Source organism: Vulpes lagopus, chromosome 13 (genome assembly GCF_018345385.1).
Source record: "Vulpes lagopus strain Blue_001 chromosome 13, ASM1834538v1, whole genome shotgun sequence".
Classification (NCBI taxonomy): Eukaryota; Metazoa; Chordata; class Mammalia; order Carnivora; family Canidae; genus Vulpes; species Vulpes lagopus.
Genome location: NC_054836.1, coordinates 17,904,637 through 17,927,284, shown reverse-complemented (window position 1 = coordinate 17,927,284; position 22,648 = coordinate 17,904,637). Strand labels below are relative to the sequence as shown.

At 40.6% G+C, this 22,648-nt stretch overlaps 1 protein-coding gene across 2 annotated transcripts in view; it reads left to right on the top strand.

Annotated features, from left to right (window-relative positions):
- The window catches only part of CDK6 (cyclin dependent kinase 6), a 242,430-nt gene extending 220,035 nt beyond the window's left edge, over positions 1–22,395 (top strand). For both annotated transcript variants that reach the window (XM_041727653.1, XM_041727654.1), the window contains exons 6-8: positions 569–619; positions 6,598–6,733; positions 12,140–22,395. In XM_041727653.1, the coding sequence (XP_041583587.1) occupies positions 569–619; positions 6,598–6,733; positions 12,140–12,286 (334 nt within the window). In that variant the 3' untranslated portion in view covers positions 12,287–22,395. The remainder of the gene's footprint in view (positions 1–568; positions 620–6,597; positions 6,734–12,139) is intronic.
- The last annotated feature ends 253 nt before the right edge of the window (positions 22,396–22,648 follow it).

The window sequence follows — 22,648 nt, the reverse complement described above, 5'->3', positions numbered from 1 at the left end:
TTAAATGCTCAGTGTAGACACTGAGAGGCTGTGTGTTCATAATCAACTCTGAAGCCCATAATGATGGCTAATATTGTAAGAAGGGAAAGTGATAAAATCAGAAAAATAGATCCAGAGGTATGCCACTGCAGCATCAGGACCCATGGGAAGACGGAGAGCCCGCAGGAAGTCCTGTGATAGCAGAGAGATGAGGGAAAGGTGCTCAGAGAAGAATCTGACCAAGAACAGTTTCAAAGAAGCCCACGCACCCCTCAGTTCAGACAAGGGCAGTGATGCATTCCACCCTATCACAAAGTTAGGTAGAACTTTGAAACTAGGGCCTGTATATGCAGTGAGCGTGAATAGGATACCCAGAATGATGATAGGACGCGAGAGCCAGGTACCAGCAGATACCTAGGAGGGATCCTTCCCGTGAAGTCAAATGCAAGGAAAATTTTCATTGACCAGAGGAAAGATGTCTCACCCTTCAAGAATGTTTTGCTTCCTGTAAACAATGGTAATGACCAATATGATTGAAATGTAACCTGAGAATATTCCCTGTTTAATATGTATCTTTTTATTCTTATAGGCCTCTTTTTCGTGGAAGTTCAGACGTCGATCAACTTGGAAAAATCTTGGAGTAAGTAGTAATTGTAATTTCACGTTGGCATTCATAGCATTAAAACATTTGCAGTGCGTTTCCTCTGACATTCATGTAAAATGTTGATCTCTTGTCTTTCCTCCCCCAAGCTGCTGCCTCAGTGTTATTATTATGTGTATGGTGAGTGGGGCCATGGCAGACCTGCTGTTTTATGCAGAGCCCATCATGGCGTGTGGCGTAACCGGTCTGCTCTGGAAGCTTGTGTGTTTGCTCATGTGGCTCTTTCCACTGATCCTCCTTCTCCACGTGGCTGAGCTCAAATTCTGTAATTCAGATGTGTTGTCTGCTTGGGGCCATTTCATATGCATCCACCATCAGAGGTGGAGCGTTTGGTTGCCTGGTAACCCATCCTTGCCCACTGGGCTTCCTGTTCCCATTGACTATCCCCATTGAGTCATCTAGATTGGTTTTGCATTGTTTTGTTTTGGATGGTATGCTACACTACCCATTTTTCTTTGGAGCACTAGAAGTAAGAAATGAGAATCCTAGCTTCTCATTGTATGTCTGTTGCTACATAACTTTGCAATCTTGAGAAAGTCATTTAAAATGCCCGTAAAGTACTTACACAGTGCCTGAATGCTTTAAGAATGGCAGCTATGAAAAAAAAAAAAAAAAAGAATGGCAGCTATGATTATAATTCATCATTAATCACTTAACCTTTTTGTTCCTTAATTTCTCCTGAGTCATGAAGCGTTAGACGTAAATTGTAAGATCTCCTTTCTTGCGCTCAAATTCTTTGGTTCTAATTGTCTGTCACTTATCTTGTTGATGATTTGCAGAGTTGCATTCATATCTACATGTTTGTGCCTGTGGGCATATATATGCTTTCATGTTTCTAGAATGTTGAGACGGGACTTTTCCTCTCACAGAGCATAAAGAATGGCATCCTCTTGGGATACATGATGCATTTGCCAAGCCCCATCAGAATTGGAGTGAAGTAAGAAAAAAGTGGGAGTTCTAGAACCAAAAATAGCCCTCATCATTGGTCTGTAACATTTTATAAAAATCCCAGTGATTTTTATGTTATTTTCAGTCCGTCAAACTGGTGAAAACTACCCCTAAAGAAAATAATTAATTTATTGATACTATCTACTCAAGCATGACTACTGAAGACGGTTGGAATAAACCCGGAACCTGAATTTGTTCTTTTAGTGACTGGAAAGCTGTCTACTAAACTTGTTAGTACCACCGTGGAATCAGAACCCCGTGGCTTCAAGGCCTGAAAAATATTTGCTGGTTTTATTGTGTGGGGCCTTCCCTGGTCCAGGGCAGCTGCTGAGACTGCCACTCCTCCTCCTCTTCTTCCTCCTCCCCCTCCTCCCCCTTCTCCAGAAGATGGACAGATTCAGGACAAAACTCCTGTTTTCTTGCTCCTAGGTGTCAACTTCTTTGCTCATACAATGATGAACCCCCATCAGTTCTTCCCCGTTACTGTTGAATATAATCTGTGTGCAGTGAAAACCTTGTTGAAGCAGTAACTGGGACAGTCAGACATACCAGTGACTATGTTAGAAGGAATAGTGATCTTGGCTGAAGACAGCTTGCCAGCCCTTGAAACCCATCACCACCTTTTCCCTGTTGATGTCACCTGGGCACTCTGTCCACCCAGGATCTGCAAACTTGTTAACGTTGTTAGTGCCCCTCAGTATCTGAAGCCGGTGAGATGGACCCAAAAGAACCTCCAGCAAACACGTTTGACTTGCTTCCAAGGGATAACCAGTTCCACTTTTGGCAAAGGCCTGATACCCCAGGTTGCCAGCACAAAAGAAGCCCTAAAGTTCTATATGTTTTATGCCTTTAGAATTCACTTCTTGGTTTCTGGCTTTGTTACACTGAAATTATGTTCTGTTTACTTTGCATTTGTTACTTTGACACAAAGAAAAGGGCCAATGCTGCACCCTAGTGTCATTTCTGAAGTACTTGAAAAATGATTTCTGTCCCTACTGCCATTTATAGATTTTGTGCCATTAGTCTATTTTGTGCCATCAGTCTATTTTGTGCCATCAGTCTTTACAAGTGTCAACTTTTAAGGCTTATATTCAGCTGTCCAAATACTGAAACTTGATGTAAGCACTTTTTAATGGACCTATCAGAGTTTCACAAGACTCATATATGAGCCATAAAAGTTCATACTGGATATTAAAGTGAAATTTTGGGGGAGTTTGGGGGAGCTTTTTTAGGAAAGCCATATTCACATTCTCTTATGGGGAGAAATGTTTCTGTATTTAGAAAGATTTATACTTTCAAAGAACAGCAAGTACTTTGAAAGTGAAACTGAATGCATTTAGCTCGTGACATTTTAGAGCATTTTTCAAAACAGAGTCATAGTTAAATGGAAACAAAATATTGGATTTGGAATAAAGGAGAGCTGGGTTCACTCTCACTCTGTGGCTGAACTCATTGTGTGTGACTTTGGCAGTTGATTTCACTCCTCATCCCTTCGTTTCTACGGCTATAAAAAAGGAAGTAACAACTGACCTACACATCTCATGAGATCATTATGGAATCAGAGGAGGTGATAGATTTTTAAATACTTTTGAAAGTTATTTATATAGGTAGCTACGTACACATATATGTATAATTATACACCACACATACATATACACACAGATACTCTTTTTTGCTTTTGGCATTCAGCTACCCATATCACCAGATTTATTTCAATATAAATATATTCTAAGAAAGATTTTTTAAAAGATTTGAAATTATTACTAAGTGTTTTATAATTGATTTCTAGATGACTAGTGATGATATGCAAAAAAAATGATATAAAAGTGGCTAAGAAGCTAAAAATGAAGGAAATTATTAAAGTTCTTTCATAAGCATTCTATTTTTCTTCGTCTGCCTATCCCATTCTTTCCAAGCATACACATTTATGTCTTAATAACTAATAGTGGTATCTTTTTTCTTTTTATTCTTATTCTAGATCTCGCTTTATTAAGCAAATTTGTATATTGCCCAAGTTGTCATTTCCTCTCACTTGTTCTGGTAAATATGTCCATGAATCTGCCTTTCTTTGCCTCAACAACATGGCTCTCCTAGCATATCCAACAGATGTAGGATTTCAGTGTCTTTCCCCAGACACCCCTTGACAGGTGCAATTATGATCCAGGTGTCTGTTTCAGGGGAAGTGTGGGACCTGGGCTCTGTTGAGGGAAGCGAAGGGGGAACAAAGCCTTACAGAGAACCTGTGACATTCGTCACCACATCTTCTGACACCTGGAAATCCATTCAGGAGAACACATTTTCTCAACCTTTGTCCCAATGAGTGCAGGCCAAGGAGAAGACCCTAATGCAGGCTGGCACCATTTCTAACTGTAATTGAAATATTTGGGGGGATCCCTGGGTGGCTTAGCAGTTTCGCACCTGCCTTCAGCCCAGGGTGTGGTCCTGGGGTCCTGGGATCAAGTCCTGCATCAGGTCCCTGCATGGACCCTGCTTCTCCCTCTGCCTGTGTCTCCGCCTCTCTCTCTCTCTCTCTCTCTCTCTCTCTCTCTCTCTCTCTGTCTCTCATGAATAAAAAATTAAAATCTTTAAAAAAAGAATTTTGGTCAGGGGCCACCTGGCTGGCTCAGTTGGTAGAACATATGACTTGTTGTCAGGGTTGTAAGTTCGGGCCCCACATTGGGTGTAGGATGACTTCAAAATAAAATCTTAAAAAGAAAAAAAAGTCTAGTCAATTTAAATAGCCATTATATTCTGTCCACTAAATTATAACATTTTAGTTTGGAGTTAATCAGAGTCTATAAGTGAGATACAAGTTCTTGCATCCTCTGATTTCCCCTGTTCAAACCTACTTACTATCTATACATAAACTTTTTTTTAAGATTTTATTTATTTATGCATGAGAGACACAGAGAGAGGCAAAGACATAGGCAGAGGGAGAAGAAAGCTCCCTGTGAGGAGCCCAGTATGGGACTCAATCCCAGGATCCAGGATTGTGACCTGAGCTGAAGGCAGATGCTCAACCACTGAGCCACCCAGGATCCCTCTATAAACTTTAAATAGTACTTCCATAGTGTAGGGACACCTGGGTGATTCGGTCCATTGAGCAGTCCACTCTTGGTTTCCAATGGGTCATGATCTCAGGGTCATGGGCTTGCCCCCTGCCCCCTACCATCAGGCTCCATGCTGAGTACAGAGTCTGCTTATCTCTCCTCCAACCCCAACCTCCTGTGCAAGTGAGCCCTCTCTCTCTCTTTCTCTCTCTCTCTCTCTCTCTCTCTCTCGAAGAAGAAGAAGAAGAAGAAGAAGAAGAAAGGAGGGAGGGAGGGAAGGAAGGGAGAGACAGACAAGGAAGGAAGGGAGGAAGGAAGGAAGGAAGGGAGGGAAAGAAAAAAAGAAGAAGAAAGAAAGAAAGAAAGAAAGAAAGAAAGAAAGAAAGAAAGAAAGAAAGAAAGAAAGAAAGAAAGAAAGAAAGAAAGAAAGAAAGAAGAAAGAAAAGAGAAAGAAAAGAAAGAAGGAAGAAAGAAAAGAAGGAAGAAAGAAGAAAGAAAGAAAGAGAGAGAGAAAGAAAAGAAAGAAGGAAGAAAGGAAGGAAGGAAGAAAGAAAAGAAAGGGAAAAAAAGAAGGAAGGAAGAAAGAAAAGAAAAGAAGGAAGGGAGGAAGAAAAGAAAGAAAGTCTTTTTTTTTTTTAATTTCCAGAGTGTCTAAGTTGTGGAAAGCCACTGACCTATTAATATTTCTGAAGAACCTCAAGTCACACACCAATAGGACACAGTTCATATTTTTAGTGTGGTAGTGATGCATTGCCTGTACATTTTAGATTAATAACATTATTTTCCTCATATGATAATGAATTATCACTGTAAATCATGATTGTTAAATAAATAAAGACACTGCGGCTCACAGAAGTTAAGTAATATGTCCTTACCTACCAGTAAGTGGTAGGTGCAGAATTTGAACCCAGGTCTGTCTTTTCCAAAGCCTGCACTGTTTTTTTTTTTTTAATTTATGTTTTGTATTTGAATATACACTGCACTGTTTTTTTTTTTTTAATTTATGTTTTGTATTTGAATATAGTTGGCACACAATGCCTGTGCTGTTTCTGTATCACTTGATCCTCTCTCCACGTTTCTGATCCCAGAATAATTTTTAGGGGAAACCTAAATGATACTGTATTTATTGTTTGCTCACTTTGGAATACCCTAAGACAGTTTTGTAGCGTGCTTGGGTGGGTCAGTTAATCATCTGGCAGCTTTAAATTTCTGCTCAGGACATGATCTCAGGACGCTCAGGTCTGTGCGTCCGGCTCTGTGCTCAGCATAGAGTCTGCTTGCCCTCTCCCTTTGTTCCCTTGCCACTTGCTCACCCTCTATCTCTTAAATAAATAAAATATTTTAAAGTAAAAAAAAAAAGTTTTATAATATAAAATATAAATAAATTAAATTAATATGATTTGATAAATTATAAAACCATTTGCTGCAGATTAACATACCTTTTAGCCTCTTTTTTGGTCTGATTCTAATGTATGTAATTACTGTTTGGGGAATTATTCTTTAACCAAAAGTGCAACCAGATTTATGTGTTAATGAATCATGCTAGATGAGCATCATAAAAACATGTGAATATGAGAGTGTTAAATCAGAACACAAAAAGCACTCCTGGGCACAAAGGAAAATATATGCCCATGTGGGCCTCCTTGGAATATATAGGTCCTATTCTGTCAGTATGTTAGGACTTACTAGTAATATAATATTTCCTATTTCTGCATCATCTCATACATTTAGTATCTGCCACCAGAGTGATCTCTTAGGTCTTCCCAGTGAATTTCACAACTCTGTGAGATCGTCCTCTAGCCTCTGTTCACTATATTGCAGTAGGATGGAGATGAGCATCCTGCCGATCATACAAGCGAGGAGCTCCCTTGGCTCTGTGTCCCCTGCCTCCGGATCTTGGTGGGAAAATAGCTTCAGTACAGCAGCTAATGCGTATGTTCACACATGGTTCTTTTGTAGCGTAATTGGACTCCCAGGAGAAGAGGACTGGCCTAGAGATGTCGCCCTACCCAGGCAGGCTTTCCACTCAAAATCTCCTCAACCGATTGAGAAGTTTGTGACAGACATTGATGAACAAGGCAAAGACCTCCTTCTGGTAAGTTCATGTGGTACAAAGTTGTTCATATGGTGCTGATGAAAGACATGACCTGTCCACTGGGTGGTCTGCTGGGTGGTAGGCACAGCATCAGGTTCAGCATCATGTGCCACAACCACACGGGGCAAAAGGCCATAATCTATCTGCAGCTTTCACTTCCACACCTGCAGCAGTTGGTGGCTTTTGATTCTGGAATGTCTTCGTTTCTTTTACACAGAGAAAGGATCTGATCCACACACTTTCAATCTGCCATCTTTTAAATGTTCATTTGAATGCAGCCTTTGAAGCCTCTCAATTCATCTAGACATATGCTTCCAATAAGTATTGAATGTGCCATGCATATATAAAATATCTCACTGAAAATAAGGACTTGTATTCTGAGATTGACTCTAGTAATACTTGGCCTTATACATCATTCCCTACACTTAGAGGACAGAACAATAGATAGAGGAGTGTACGTATTGAGCTACTCCTGGTGTTCAGAACCCAATGAGTAATGAGTATATCCTTTAACTACTGACCAACAGCTTTTGCTATCTAGCCAAGAAAGTGCTCCTGGACCTAGATGAGCTAGTGCTCCCATTTTGTATTCTAAATTTCAGATAGAGACCTAAGAGTCTATGGGGTTTTTGTAGAAATATTATACTTTAGGGAGTGCCTAGATGGCTCAGTTGGTTGAGCATCTGCCTTCAGCTCAGGTCATGATCCCAGGGTCCTGGGATTGAGCCCCGGGTCTGGCTCCCTGCTCACTGGGAAAGCTGCTTCTCCCTCTCCCTCTGCCTTCTGCTCCCCCTGCTTGTGCTCTCATAGAGCCCAGCCAGCTCTGCTTTCCTCTCCCCTTCAGTGCTTCTTTTCAGTAGTACTATCTGCTCCCCTTAATTGTGGCTGGCCCCTTGACTATCAGAACTGCAGCTAACTCTTGGATCCTCTCAGCTCCAACCCCCACTGCTAACATTTGCTCTATTAGTATCTTCTACATTAGATTCCTAAAAGGAAGAATGTGGCTGATCTACCTCACCTTCTTGCCAAGCTGTGATGAGTTGCTGCCCCAGGCCTGATCACCATTCTTGGTCCAGTCAGCTATGCTGGGAGACGGGAGGGATGATATGTTAATGAAAATAGGGCCACCATCAGCTTTCCTTTTCAGTAAGAACATTGAATGGAATGCTTCTCTTAGAAGAAGATTCTGGACAGGCAGTCACAATGACAGTTTTCATAGTGAAGCATCCCACTCCTACAGCCACTGGGACACCCAAAGACAATTCAAAGTATCTCCTAGATCCAACATCAGTAGAAATCACCAAGAGGAGCTGAAAATGAAAAGATAGCAGACAAGGCCCCTTGCTCATTCAGCGTCTTCTACTAGTGGTGATGGCCTTCAAAGTCAGACCACAGAGTAGCGCTAAACTAGAGAAGGAGCAAAAAACAAAGAAGGAAAGGAAACTACCAGGAAGAGAAGGAAGAGAGTGGACAAGAAAGAGATTAGAAAAACCAAAGGAAAGGAATAAGAAGCAAACCCAGAGACATCAGGATTGGAGGAAGAAAATTAAAGCATAATAATCCATGGGCATTCAAGGAAAAGACACCCCAACACCTCAAAGCTCAGAACCCCCATCAAGTTCTCACTATTTCCTGCTAGAGGTACACAAGATAGAACTATAAAACAAAAGAAAGAGAGCTGTGCGGTCCCAGCCAGGCATCTGAAACCCCAGCAGTACTTGTCGCCTCTATTCCAAATTATTTAGGAAGGATGAAAAGTGAAAGGTATTTTAGAAAGTTGTTTTATTTAAGAAACATCACTTAAATGGTTGAGCACTTCAAGAATTGTCCTTTGTTTTATCTCAAAGAAAAGGCTGACACTATAATGCCTCAGCCATGTATGTGCAGATATGTACACTGACATTTATAAATGCTCTTACACGTACATACTAGTGCACAATAATAAGACAATTCAGGGGGAAAATTATTTTTAGCAACTGAAACCTACCCATCTTTATAAGTTTTATCCCCTTCATTCTGGTTAACTTGAGAAGCTGAGTACTTATTCCAAATGTAATGCTCTTGCTGAAAAAAGTTTGAGAATTTTCTGCTGTTTTCAGAGCCTAGGGTACATATTTGGAGAGGGGAGGGTATTCCTTGGATTAGGCTATTTTTGCTACATTACAAACCCAAAAGTCTCACTAGCATACATCAGTAAGCGTTTATTTCTTGCTCATGGCTCTGCAGATTGGCAGAGACAGCTTCCCTGCAGCCTATAGGTCAAGTACAAGTGTTTTCCATGTGTCTCATTCTGGGACCCAGAACAAGAGGGACTTTGGCTCCCTGGAGCATGTTTTTCTCACAATAGAAGGTGGATGCCCCTAGAAGGGCAAGCATAAACACAATGGCCCCATGGCCTGGCAGAGGCTTGGAAAAGGCACCCTGCTGCTTCTCCTCACATTCCATTGACCAAAGCAAGTTCTGTGGCCAAGGCCAACTCTAATAGTGGAAGGAATACTCCTGTGAAGGCAGGGATGGGAAGAAGGAGGATATGTGGTGAAAAATGATCCAATCCATCACAGTATACAACTCTGGACTAAATAGCAATTCCAAAAGCTCATTTTATCAGTCCGTTATTTGGCAAGTAAATTAGATTTTCTCAGAGAAACAATATTCTTAAATAAGATTTTGAATTATTTCTAAAGTCATCCAATTGCTCAGTTGAAGTAGAGCAATGATAGAGCTTAGCCACCATCTCTAACAATATTTCTATATGATATATAAGGTATTAAGATTTCCAACCTGAGATTCTCACACACTTCCACGTTAGGCTAAGGATTTCTCCTTCTCTCCACCCACTTCCCATCTCTAAGCCATCAGGATAACTGTGGGGACAGGCTTCCTCCCAGACAGTCCCCTAGGGACATGTCTCTATCCTGAGCGTATTCCCACAACTTTTTTTTTTCTTCGTTCCTATGTCCTGGAGATTAAACTGACCGCTTCTTTTTCTAATGTCACTACCTAATTTTCTCCTTCCTGGACTCAAGGAAGACAGACCAGGCTCAAGGATTTTGCCCCTGCTCTTCTGTGCTGAGAAAATACAGCCCATGCAAAGCTTTTTCAAGATGTTTATTGCTATTAGAGACAGTAGGACCATTCTACCAACCTTCTCTTTCCTCTGCTAGCCCTTTGGTTCTTTGGTTTTCAGGAGACAGACACTATGAGAGACTGGCATCCAATGACATCCAAGGCCTGGTGGGGAGTTCAGGAGAAATAAAGTTTCAGGGGACCCAAACATTGGCTTGGAAGTGTATAGAAAATATAGAATTTTCTACTCATGAGTGTTTTTCTAGGTCCGTAGCATCCTACAAAATGTTAGAGGGCATCCTAATCCAGATAGGACCTGACTGTGACTCTGAGCCCCTTGAGGGCAAAGACCCAGGTTAAATAGAAGAGGTCAGCATAACTGTGGTATGTGCCATCTTTTGATTACAGAGAGGGCTGAAACTGATAGACATTTCCAATCTCCGGCTCACTTCAGTGGGCACTGCATCACAAGGATGGAGGGGCTGGAGGAGCTTCTCTGCTACTTGTGTGTTCCTGGGCAATGGGGGGTCTTAGTCATCCTTCACTCGTGCTTGCCACCTGCTAGGCACTGTGGAGGTGTTGGTGCAAGGACAGGAGGCGGATGTGAGGAACAGGATTACCTGGGGGCAGAGTGGAAATGGAACTAGGATTAGGGAAGCATTCTGCGTAATTGATGATGAATGGGCACTTGGGGAGCAGAGACGGCTGCTCCAGAGGTTCACCTTCACCCCCTCTCACCTTCCACCTGCACTGGAATTGACAGCCTGCTGGAGAGTTCAGTACCTGAACTGAACCTGATGGACGTTGCTGCTGCCGATATGGCAGCAGCACCGAGACTTGACTAGAGGAAGGTGTCGCTCCCTGCAGACAGTGCAGCCCCGGGGGGCAGGGTGCACAGCTTGCTGGGCTTGCTGGCAGATCCAGATCCGCAGCACCTGGGTTTTAACCCTTAACTTGCCACCTCCTTAGTAGAGAAAACCTTTATTTCCTGGCATAAAGTGTTTTTCCTTTTTTTGTTTCTTCTGTTGTTATTTTGTTTGGGTTTTGATGTTAGAAATCCTGATGTCAGAAACTATTTCTATCACGTAGTCATGAGCCATTTACCCCCTTCCATTCCCGACTCACCAGTAAACATTGAGGAAGAATTAAAAGTTCAGGTGACATCTCTGACTATAGCACAAAGTTTGCTAGCATTAGAAAAATCACTACCTAAATAAGGTTGTATACATGCTGCAGTAACAATACCTTTTAGCAGCTCCTGGGTGGCTCAGTGGTTGAACATCTGCCTTCAGCTCAGGTCATGATCCCAGGGTCTGGGATCGAGTCCCGAGTCGGGCTCCTTGTGGGGGACCTGCTTCTCCCTCTGCTAAGTCTCTGCCTCTCTGTCTCTCATGAATGAATAAATAAAATCTTAAAAAATATATATATATATATATTTTTAAAGGACATAGTATGAGTTGAATAGAAAGCCCGGGGAGCTAACAGTCCACAGGCCACTCGAAAGCTGTTGCCTCTTCCTGAAGAGCAGTTTATACATTGAGGACATACATAAGATGGCTATTGTCTGCATTTTGTTTAGTTTCCCTTTTTTTTTTTTTTTTTAAGATTTTTTTTTTTTAGGGCAGCCCGGGTAGCTCAGCGGTTTAGTGCCACCTTCAGTCCAGGGCCTGATCCTGGAGACCCGGGATGGAGTCCCATGTCGGGCTCCCTGCATGGAGCCTGCTTCTCCCTCTGCCTGTGTGTGTGTGTGTGTCTCTCTCTTTCTCTGTGTGTGTGTGTGTGTGTGTGTGTGTGTCTCCTGAATAAATAAATAGAATCTCTAAAAAAAAAAAAAAAGATTTTTTTAAAGATTTTATTAATTTATGCATGAGAGATACAGAGAGAGAGAGAGGCAGAGACATAGGCAGAGGGGGGAGCAAGTTCCCTGTGGGGAGGCCCAGGCCCCCAGGATCAAGCCCTGAGCCAAAGGCAGAGGCTCAACCTCTGAGCCACCCAGGCATCCCTTTTTTTTAGAAGATTCATATATTTATTTGAGAGAGAGAGACAGGGTGAGCAGGGGAGGGGCAGAGGGAGAGAAAGAATCTCAAGCAGACTCCCCACAGAGCACAAAGCCTCAGGCTGGGGCTCAGTCTCACCACCCAGATCATGACCTGAGCTGAAAGCCAAGAGTTGGCCACTCAACCGACTGAGCCACCCAGGCGCCCCCTAGTGTCTTCTGAGTAGACATTCATTCTCATTGTAGAACCCCAATTCACGACAGTGAATTAATCCATAACTTGTAAACACATTCTTTAAATGGACATGTTTTAAGTCAATCGATTATTTTTTTCTTTATCACAGAAGTGCTTAACATTTAATCCAGCCAAAAGAATATCTGCCTACAGTGCCCTGTCTCACCCATACTTCCATGACCTGGAGAGGTGCAAGGAAAACTTGGATTCCCATCTGCCGCCCAGCCAGAACAGCTCAGAGATGAACACAGCCTGAGGTCCCAACTGCCACCTTGAGCTGATCACCTGAAGAACACCCGTGGGGGCTGATGCCATCCCCCCCACCCCCACCCTTGAGTAAGCCCTGGCAGAGCTGCTGAGGATCACTGGCTGGGGACCTTCTAGTGGCCATCTTCTGGACGGGCTCTGCTTCTCCATGGAAACCGCCCAGTTTACTGTTTTGAAATCAATGCAAGAATGATTGCAGCTTTATGTTCATTGTTTGTTTGTCTGTCTGTTTGTTTGTTTCAAGAACCTGGAAAAATTCCAGAAGAAGAGAAGCTGCTGACCAATTGTGCTGCCATTTCATTTTTCTAACCTTGAATGCTGCCAGTGTGAAGTGAGCAATCCAGGCACAGCTGAGTTATGATGTAATCTCACTGCAGCTGCCCGAGCCTGATTCGGTACTTTTGAGCGAGAGTGTGTGTGTCTGTGTGTGTGTGTGTGTGTGTGTGTGTGTGTGTGTGTGTGTGATTCTTGAGCTCTTAAAGTGTTACTTTCTATAAACAAGAAGAATAATTGAATTTTAAAGACTCAAAGTGACCTATAAATAACTGGTGTCTGTTGACTAAAGGTGATTTACCAGAATGGGCTTCTCGAATTAGAAAGTTGAACCAATGTCCTCAGAATCTCTTTTATGGCCAAAAGTAGTAAATTTGCTAGCAGTAAAAGATTCGCTATCTAGATGAAGTTTTATACACACAACAAAAGGAAAAAAAGGCTAGTGTCTTTTAAGAGACATGTCTTTTAAAGCATAACATTCTGTTTACTCTTCAAAAAGCTGAATTTACTCCTTATAAGTCCATTTTAACCTGTATTATATGCTTTATTGTTTCTTTTAAAAGATACCCTATAAGCTTTTTCTTACTTGCTATAGATTTAGGGAGTACACCTCAAATAGGTAAAATTGTCAAAAAAAAAATTTAGAGAAAGCCTTTATTTCCTGATTTAAAATCTATTTCCTTTTTAGGTTTTGTTGTTACTTTATTTTGGTTTTGATTTTAGGAATTTGTCAGAAACTGTTTCCTGTTCTGATTTGGATAGTAGTTCTGACTAGAGACAGGAATACCATTTAACTTTTCTCTATTACACTGTACTTTTTCTACCATGCACTGCCTTGTTTGCAAAGTATCCATCTTATCTGTCCCCCAGGGCCTCTAATATACATTACTACCATTAAATAACTAATAACAGACTGCTTAAGCTTTTCCCATGCACCTCTTTCTTGCTTTCTTTCAATGAACCTTTTGTAAATAGTCAGATTGTGGTTTATGGCTCCAGTTGTGTGATCCTAACAGGGTCCTGAATGTTCTTGCTCTGATGTGATCTTCCTACCTAGCATTCATTGTTGTTACCTAAGCAGTGAGTAGAGGACTGGTTCTTCTCTATCACCAGCACATAGATTACTTTAAACTGTTACTTAGTGTTTTATGATTTCTTAGAATATGTTGTCAGTGTAGAATCAGAGGGGAATATCTTTAACTATTTTTTAGAAATATATATTTTACTCTATAAAATTATCTTTTCTCCATCCCAAGGCTCTGCTTGTTTCTAGTGCCTTGTGCGTACTCCTGCTCTCTGCAGAGCCAGCCTGACCTGGGCATTGTGAACAGCTTTATTTTTGTCTCTTGCCGTTTTCTCTACTATTCTTTATATTCCATGTCATCTCTGCCTTATATGTGGTCAGTGCTCGAAGACACAGAGATTAAGTATCTTTTTGGAAATTTAGCTGTCTTTGCTCTCTGACTCATATTTTCAGTGCATGCAAGAGTTAGACCATGTTTAGAGTTAGGGTTTTCAAAGAATGAACATTGCCTCCCTCAGTAGAAAATGTTCCAGATGCTGTTTATATATTGTCGAGCCTTACTGAATCCTTCACAGCTCAATACTCTATACTACCATCTTGAACAAGAGAAAAATTAGGAGACTTTTCTCCTTGCAAGCTTTTTGGGTTGGGAATTACTCTTTTTTTAATATATATATTGTTTAACATTTTCCTAACCCAGTAACTTGAAGAGCAAGAAGATTTGTCTAAAGCCAGATAGGAATGAGAAGATGGGCCATTAGAATGCGTAGCGCTTTTCTTCATTGTTGACAACGTTGATTATGTTTTGTCATCACTGTAAATGCTTGAGATATAATGAATCCAGAGCATTTGGGGCAATGTCTCCCCTGGAACAGTGAATATACTGCCTTAACTTTGATCAGGGGTCAAAATACAAAGACATTTTTGCTGGGGCCTAGAAATTGAATTTTTAAACTCACTGCACTGATTCATCATGTGCTTTTTAGTTAGTATCCATGGTTAGAGTGGACATAACTTGCATTCTTGCTTTTTTTAAGTTTTTCATAAGTTCTCTCCAGAAAAATGCAGCTGTTCTAAACTGGAATTTTTCAGCATTCTTGAGAATTTTAAACAAGTGGAGCGCTCCACTTTATTTCTAGCATATGCTTTAGGCTCATTTATCAGTAGTGTTTATGAAGAAAACTTAAAGCACAAACATTTCAGCATTGGATACTTGGCAAATTATCCTTGGAGAGGCAGCAGGAGGAGGGCACCTCGGCCTCTCTGAACTTAGGAGTCTGACCCCAGATCTTCCATCTGTGGTTCTTGGAGTTGAGTGATTCCCCTCTTGCTTTATGTCTTTTAAATCTGGGCTCACCAGTTCTGAAATTCAGATCCCACACAAGCACCCTTGCCATTAGCGAACTTGGAAGCATATAGCCACATAGGAGTTTACTGAATACAGCTTATTCTTCTGTGACGTATGGTTTCAAACATTTTTGCCAAAAGCCAAGCAGTGGTTAGCTGAAAAAGTCATACTGCCCCAGGATTATACTGAAGCAGCTATAAGCGGTAAAAATATGATGTCAGATTGAAAATCACGTTTGCATTTCTTACTGAGGACTGGTCCTGGAATGTGCCTGATAGTTTCTATATGATAGCTGTTCTGGTGGCCCAGGCATTTTGGAAACTGTTGTGCGGAGTAGAGTTCTAACCATCCCTATTATGAATAAAAGAGAAACCTGTCCATTTCAGCATCATAAGCTATCATGTCAAAGGTAAAAAGGCCCCAATTTTATAACCTTAAAAACAGAATTTCCAAGAGCTTGTAAGAACCCGGTGTGTTGGCGCCTCCCGCTTTGTCTCTCCTTTAAAGTAGATAGAAACCCAAGAAGCAAAGAACCTGTTTTGGACAGGAGCTCCGAGCCATTTCATCCCTCTGTGTTCTCATGATTTTCTCTCAGGAATCACACACTAGAACAGCACACTTTTCATTTAGCCCAATGTGTGTTACTAAAAATAGCTCAAAGTATTTACCTAAGCATAGAATTTCATCTTCTTTGTTTTAAGTAAAAAGGAAAATTTCGGAACACGTGGGATATCTTAAAGAAAGGAAATTTGTACCTCTTTACTGGAGGTTTATCATTTGACTCCAGAATGCGGTACTATCCATCCCAATGAAAAAATCCTAAATAGTACCAAACATTTTGAACTTTAAATTATGTATTAAAGTTGAGCTTTTAACTATAGCTGCTTCTCTTAAAAAGTGGTGTCTATTAAAGTCAATAATGGCAATCCTCATTCCATTATGAAAATTAAAATCATGTAAGCTTCCTAATAGCACAAACTAAATATTAAAATTCTTCTCTTCAAAGAATCACTTCTTTTAAATGACAACTGGACTGTTTTTATGATAAGTACAAGAGAGAGTGTCTCACATTTTTCAAAAGCAGGCTTTTGTTGCATAGTTGGGTCTAGGAAAGAATAACATTAAGTTAATAAGCCACTGTAATTACTTAATTATGTTGGTACAGAAACTATAGAATATTTACCTTGGAAAGAAAATGTTGAGACATTAGAAATCCTTAGGTATTGGTAGAATTCAAAAGAATGCATTTTTACATTGTGACACATAGAAACAGTGTATTTTATAAAAATAAAGATGTGGTGTGATTTCTAAACCTTTTAAAAGTCCTAAAACAGTGGACAACGGATAGAGAAAATTCAGTAGGAAAATGAAGGTATTTCAAAGAAGGATAGTTTCAAAGTTAGATATATTTTGAAGGATATATATTTATTAACAAATATATTGTAAGAATCTATATTAAAGTCACCTTGCAACTGAAGTTGGTACATTCAAAAATATGTTTTATGGAAAAGCTGTTCCAAGCAGTTGCCATTTCAAAGGGTGGCCTGAGCACACTAAACCATCTGTATTCCTTTCTTATTTCATGAGAGGAAGCAGCTACATGAAGCTACACTCATTATGCAAGCCTAAGAATGTTCACTGTAAAGAGAAATAATAATACGTTTTTAAAAGGCACATATTTCCTGTGCCACCAGAATTTTTTGGAAAATTGTGAAGCCCAAATCATGTGCATTCAATACATTCAGATATTAGAAACATAGCTACATGCTCCTTCTCCACCATGGAAACACTTCTTGAGGCTACCAAAAACCTGTTGAGCAATGTAAGCCCCCAGATTATTGAATAGTGGTGTTTTCCTCAAAAGCACAATAGCATTTTCACTTATCAATGCAATTTTCAACCTAGTTGTGTTACATACCTATATCTCAAGCATTTCTAACTTGTACTTTTTCAGAAAAGTAAACCAACATATTCCTTTGGCCTTTTCTACCATCTGATGTTTGTATACAACAGAAATGGAAAAGGAGGAGTCTGATTTTTCACTGTTTTCCTTTTTCTCAATTAGTTTCTGTTGGTTTTAATGAAGTACGAATCAGCTTTTCAAAATGTTTTATATTTCTTAGTATTCCGGGGAGTTTAGATAAATGAATGAACTTCCATTGACATATTTATGTTTCCTTGATACTGGTGCTCTGGCCTTTAAAAGGAAAACAAAAGCCTCTTGAAAATTAATACAGGCATTTTTCAAGCATCTACATAAATGTTTTTACAGTAATTTGAAGGTTATAGGGTAGGAAAGGGAGACGATTTTTCTTGCAAATGTCCGTTTTAAAATTCACACTCTCCTGTTTCATTCTTGTTTTATTCCATTATACTCCACAAGGTGGCACTTTTGGGGGGGAGGTGGTAGGGGAACAATCTGAGCAAGGCTAAAGAGGTACTTCTGAAGACTTGGTTCTAACTTTATTTTTCTGTATATATTCTACTCTTGCTTAGCCCTTGTTTGTTAGAATGATTAATAATCTTCATAACATTCTGGAACCTCAATATTTTAGCTGTTAGCTAGGTTCTGAACAAGTGTCTGCAAGTAAGTTCTTCTTGAGAATGAAGAATACACCCATTTTGATCATTTAAGTGCATACAGAAAGCCAAGCCAAGGCATGGTATTTTTCAAGAAGCATTTTTTTTTTTTGAGGTCCCTAATTACCTTACTGTTGCAGGTGCAGAAGCTACAAAGATGGACAGGCTTACTCGTTAAAAGGCAACACGCATCTGTGACTGGGATAGTTTTTTTAGGAGTGTAAAAACTCCTCCAAGTGGCCTCAGCCAAAATACCTATGCCTCTGTTTGCTCTTTTCACATTTCCTCCCATGATGGCCTTTAGACATTGATTAAAATTGTAAATCCTCATTTAAAAATCAGATGAGTAGCATAAGTAACATTGGTGTTTAAGGAGACAAAACTATTTTTTTCTGAAGAACTGCCATGCCAAAAAACAGAGCCCTTAAATTCTAAAAGACCCGGTAATATTTTTTTTTTTTACATTGTGTGATCACAAGTGTAAATTCACAAGAAACTCTAATTTTTAAAAAAAAAAAATCCTCTCCCAGCCTATGAGCATAATAATCCAGGAGGAGCATATTTGCATAAATCTTTAATTTCTCCACTTGGGACGTTCTTTGGCAGCTCTCTATATCTCCATACACTCCTGTGTTTTAGTTCGCAGGTCTGCTCAGAGACTCACTGCCCCCCCACCCCCACCCCCACCCCCACCCCCACCCCGAGATGATTTTAGTTAATTTCAGAAGTCCCTTTGCTAAGTGTTGCAGAATTGAGGAGGAAGGCCCGCGCAGTACTTTCCGTTCCGTTAGCTCGGCACCGCAGAAGGCAGCTTACCCCTCCTGAGTGGCAGAAGCCAACGGCAGCCGCTTGGCTTCCCGCAGAGTAGCCGGCGGGCGAGTCTCCCCACGTCCTGCTGCTGCAGGTACCGCGCGCTCCAGGGGCGGCGGGGGCTCCCGGGGAGCCCGGCCTCGTCCCTCGGCCAAAAACCCCACCGTAGGAGGTTCCAGCTAAGCCCCTATATGGAAGGCCGAATTCGGACCTCGCGTTGGTTGCCCGTTGGGCAGGTCTGAAAACCTGGGGCGGGGCCGCCTGGGGCCCCCCCGCCGCTCACCTGTCCGAGGTCCCGTGCCCTGCTGCTGTCTCAGAGGCATCTGTTCTGCGATCTTAGGAAGCCAAACGTCCCTAGAAGCAAACGGGTGTCTTCTGTGCATAAATAAGTACAACACAATTCTTTGAAAGTTCGGGTATAAAGAGATGCTGCTCTGTATGAAGCGTCTACCAGGCATCTCTCAAGCTCTAAGCTCAGCTTTTTTTTTTTTTTTTTTTAAAGAGAAGATGTATAATTACAGGAAAGATTTTTTATTTTTTTATTTTCTATCATTCTACATATATGATGGCAGAAGATACGTGTGGAAAAGTTTTGTTTTGAAAATTTTGAAATTTATTTTCCGCTTCGGCGAAAGCTCCTCTTTAGTTTCTAATTTCTTCCTTTTCTTTTTTTTTTTTTTTTTTTCTTTGTCAAATAGTTAAAGATATGCAAGCAAATTATCTCCCGGAGTAGGAGATTTTCCTGTTTAGAGGATCTTTTGTGTGAATTGTTTCATCAAGCAAATAACCCTTTCTCTACTTTAGGAGTTTGGATTGTCAAGTATAGGTTTCCTTAATTAAGGGGGCACATAACTGTACATATTGCTATAAAGAACTATGACTGTAGCAGTAATGAGCAAGCATAGAGCCACACACAGTTATTTAATTTCTAAAGCTCTGTGGTTTCTGGCCAAATTCCATTGGCATGCTTAGGTTACAGTCCTGAAGATACCCGTGGTACCCTTAACTTGAAAGATTCTAATCTTAGGTTTTTTGAAATGCAATAATATGTATTAGCTAGCAATATTTCTGTGATCACCAGCAACTCCTAATTTAACCTCGAAGTCTCTGAATAATGAAAATAGATCCCAGCAGTAATACATTTCTTGAACTGCCCCCCAACTACATTACATAGCTTCTCATTTTGGTCCTGTGTTTGCAACAGCTACACGTGAATATTACAATGCCTCACTTACTTTTGTATTCATGTGTTTTACTATGACCAGTAATAAATATATTAGTTAGTACATGGAATGAATAGCAACTACCCCTAGAATCAGCACTTAACAAGTTGGGGAATTTCTATTTCAAGTTGTTCTACACTTGCATAAATTATTTCTATTGTTATTCATGTATGTTATTTATTTCTGAATCACACTAGTCCTGTGAAAGTACAACTGAAAGAAGATGGCATTAGGATTTGCATTTAGTGTTTATTATCATGGTCTTGATGGAGCTAAGTAAATTAAAATTAGACTAAGCCCCCAGATAAGCTGCATGCATTTTAACATGATGGGTAGAATTTAAGTCTGTAGGTGTAGTATTTTTGTGTCTAGGTGTTTTATCATTACCTAAAGGAATTAAAGCAAAGGACTTTGTAGTTCTTTTGTCAAGTATGCATATAGTATAGTGTGAAAATACAGCAAAAATTAAAACCAGATAGAAAAGCATCAGAATCTGCCTTAATTTAGGAACTCCGCCAGACGGCCGCCAGAGTAGATGCCAGGCAGAGACAGGTGCCTGGGTGGCGCCTCCTCTTTCTGGCCTTGAGAAGAAGCTTCCTTCCTGCGATCTCTTGCCTTCATAGGTGTCATGTGCAGTAGTGGGAACAGGTCGTACTGTTGCAAGAACAGGGTGAGAGTTTTCTGTAGAAGCAAACTGTCAGCTTGTGCCTTGGGGCTTCCAGAATGTGTGAGATGGAGAAATTCAAGTTTCTGTGCTTCAAGCAACTGAGTTTTGTACAGAAGCAATTCAATCTGGTAATAAAAACAAAGATTGCATGTACAGTACTCAACAATGGCTTTTAACAACCAACAGTTCCCAACACCTCAGAAGCTTGTTGCATTTCTGGTATTTTAGGTTTTGATCTGAAGGCTAATTGGCAAGTGTTTGGTATAGAAGAACAGTATGTGTTAAGAAAAGCACAATATTGGTTCCCATAGAGTGCAAATTAGAACTAGAGGGTTTTATGGGATTTTCATGTCAGAGATGTGTAAATGCATGTTCTCACTGTAGAATGTATTAGTGTAGTGTTTCTGCATTCCCATAGGGCTTAGTTAAAACTTTATTCTAGGTTTTCAGCAAGGCTGTCATACCCAGTAAGCTTTTTCGTTCGTTTGTTTTTGGGACTTACTCTTATAATAGAAAATGTGTTAAACGTAGAAAAAAAATCGTAACTTGGACATTTGACTTGTTGGTTTCTGTGTTTGAAATCACGGTTCTGGAGATGTAGAGACTGTGTGTGTGCATGTCAGATACTAATCTAGGCTGTGTGAACCAGCCGAGATCACCAATGTCCTCCCATCCTCTGTATCCTGTCTCCATCCAGGCCCGTCTGCGTGGTGCTCTTTATCCTCCTGGCCGCCCTTTGGCTGTTGGGGCCAGGTGAGAGAGATGCTGTAGGCATCACAGGTGTGCCTGCTCAGGCTTGGCCGCCACTTCTACTTGACCTTTGGCTGGGCACAGAGTGTGCCCACAACACCAATCACAAATGCCCTCTAGCCTGTTCATGTGCATCTTGATTTTAAAACCAAGTCTTTCTACGGAGCATTCAATTTTTGGCTGTGGTACAAAGAGAAAAACTAAACAAGCCTAAAAACCACATTCCAGGCTACTGTTTTCTATCCATCCACAGGCCATAGTTTTACTGTATTTCTTCATACTTGAAACTCATTCTGCTATTTTAATATCAGGGTACAGACATATAAGGGTGCATGTTCCTTAAAGGTGCAAAATTACTCTCATTCCGTTTGCTCGAATTGCTACAGAATGCTATTTTGGTGCTTTGGGTTGAGCAGGTCAAAGAAGCAGTGTGGAAAATCACTGCCTGGAACACAGTCTTATAAGAACGTTGGCAGATGGCTTGGTAGTAGATGTTGCTTCTGCTCTTTTCTCCATACACAGCTTGAGATTACCACCCTGGCCTGTCAGGTTCATCTGACTATCCTTTCTCACAGAGTGCCAAACCCTGTGCCCCCTCCAAAAAAAATGGGGGTGCAGTGCAGCTCTCTGAAAGCAGAGGCCTTCCTAAGTGCCAGATCATTTAGCCCCCAAAGAAAAATGGCCGTGGGTGTAGACAGGAGCAGAATGGGAAGGGCTCTCTCACTCTAGTGACCATCCCTCCACGCTGTACAGAAAGCTCTGTACGGGGGGAAGAAAAAGAATAAAAAAAAAAAAAAAAAGCTTAACTGCAAAGTTACCCCCTTCATAGCACCCTGAGCTAAATGATCTTGCTTCTTTCCCTTTAGGTAGATGAAAATACAGGTCAGTTTATCTAGACTCTTCCCACCAGAAGAGGAAATTAGAAAAGTAGGTTATTTGTATCTTGTAAAATATGTAATCCAAGGACTACCAAAATTTACATTAAATCCCCCGTCAGTAGCAATCTGTTTTAAAAAGTAGCTCAAGTTAAAGATGCTCTGACCTGAACTGCCCGAGGTCAGGGGCAGCCGTTCTAGCACGCTCGCTCTGGGACTCCTTGGGAGAGCGACAACTACCAATGTTGACTTTGTTGCAGTGGCAAAGATAGCATGTCAGACGATTCAGAGGGTTGCAGATCACAAATCCTTTGGAAACTGGATGTCTTACTGGGTGCTAGAATGCAAATTTAGGTATTTATTGTTGGATAATGGAAATCATTGTTTTTTAAGAATTAGTGTTGAAATGTCACTGTCCAGTTCATTGTTTTCACTTATGCACAAGCTATAAATTGAAGCAACATGACAATGGTTTGTATATTTGTCATACCTTTTGTATTTCTTACAATAAAAATATTGGTAGCAAATAAAAATAATAAAAACACCAATCTTGGACTGCTTTCTTGGAAATGAATCACTATCGCTATCACAGCTGTTTTTCTTTTTACCTAATGTAAAATGAATATAATTATGGTGAGTAAAGTAACTTAGAAATAAATAGCGAGTTTTAGCAGAATACGTTTTAAACTTTTCAGGTTTCAAATGCTTTTTTTTTTTTTTTAATTTTTTATTTATTTATGATAGTCACAGAGAGAGAGAGAGAGGCAGAGACACAGGCGGAGGGAGAAGCAGGCTCCATGC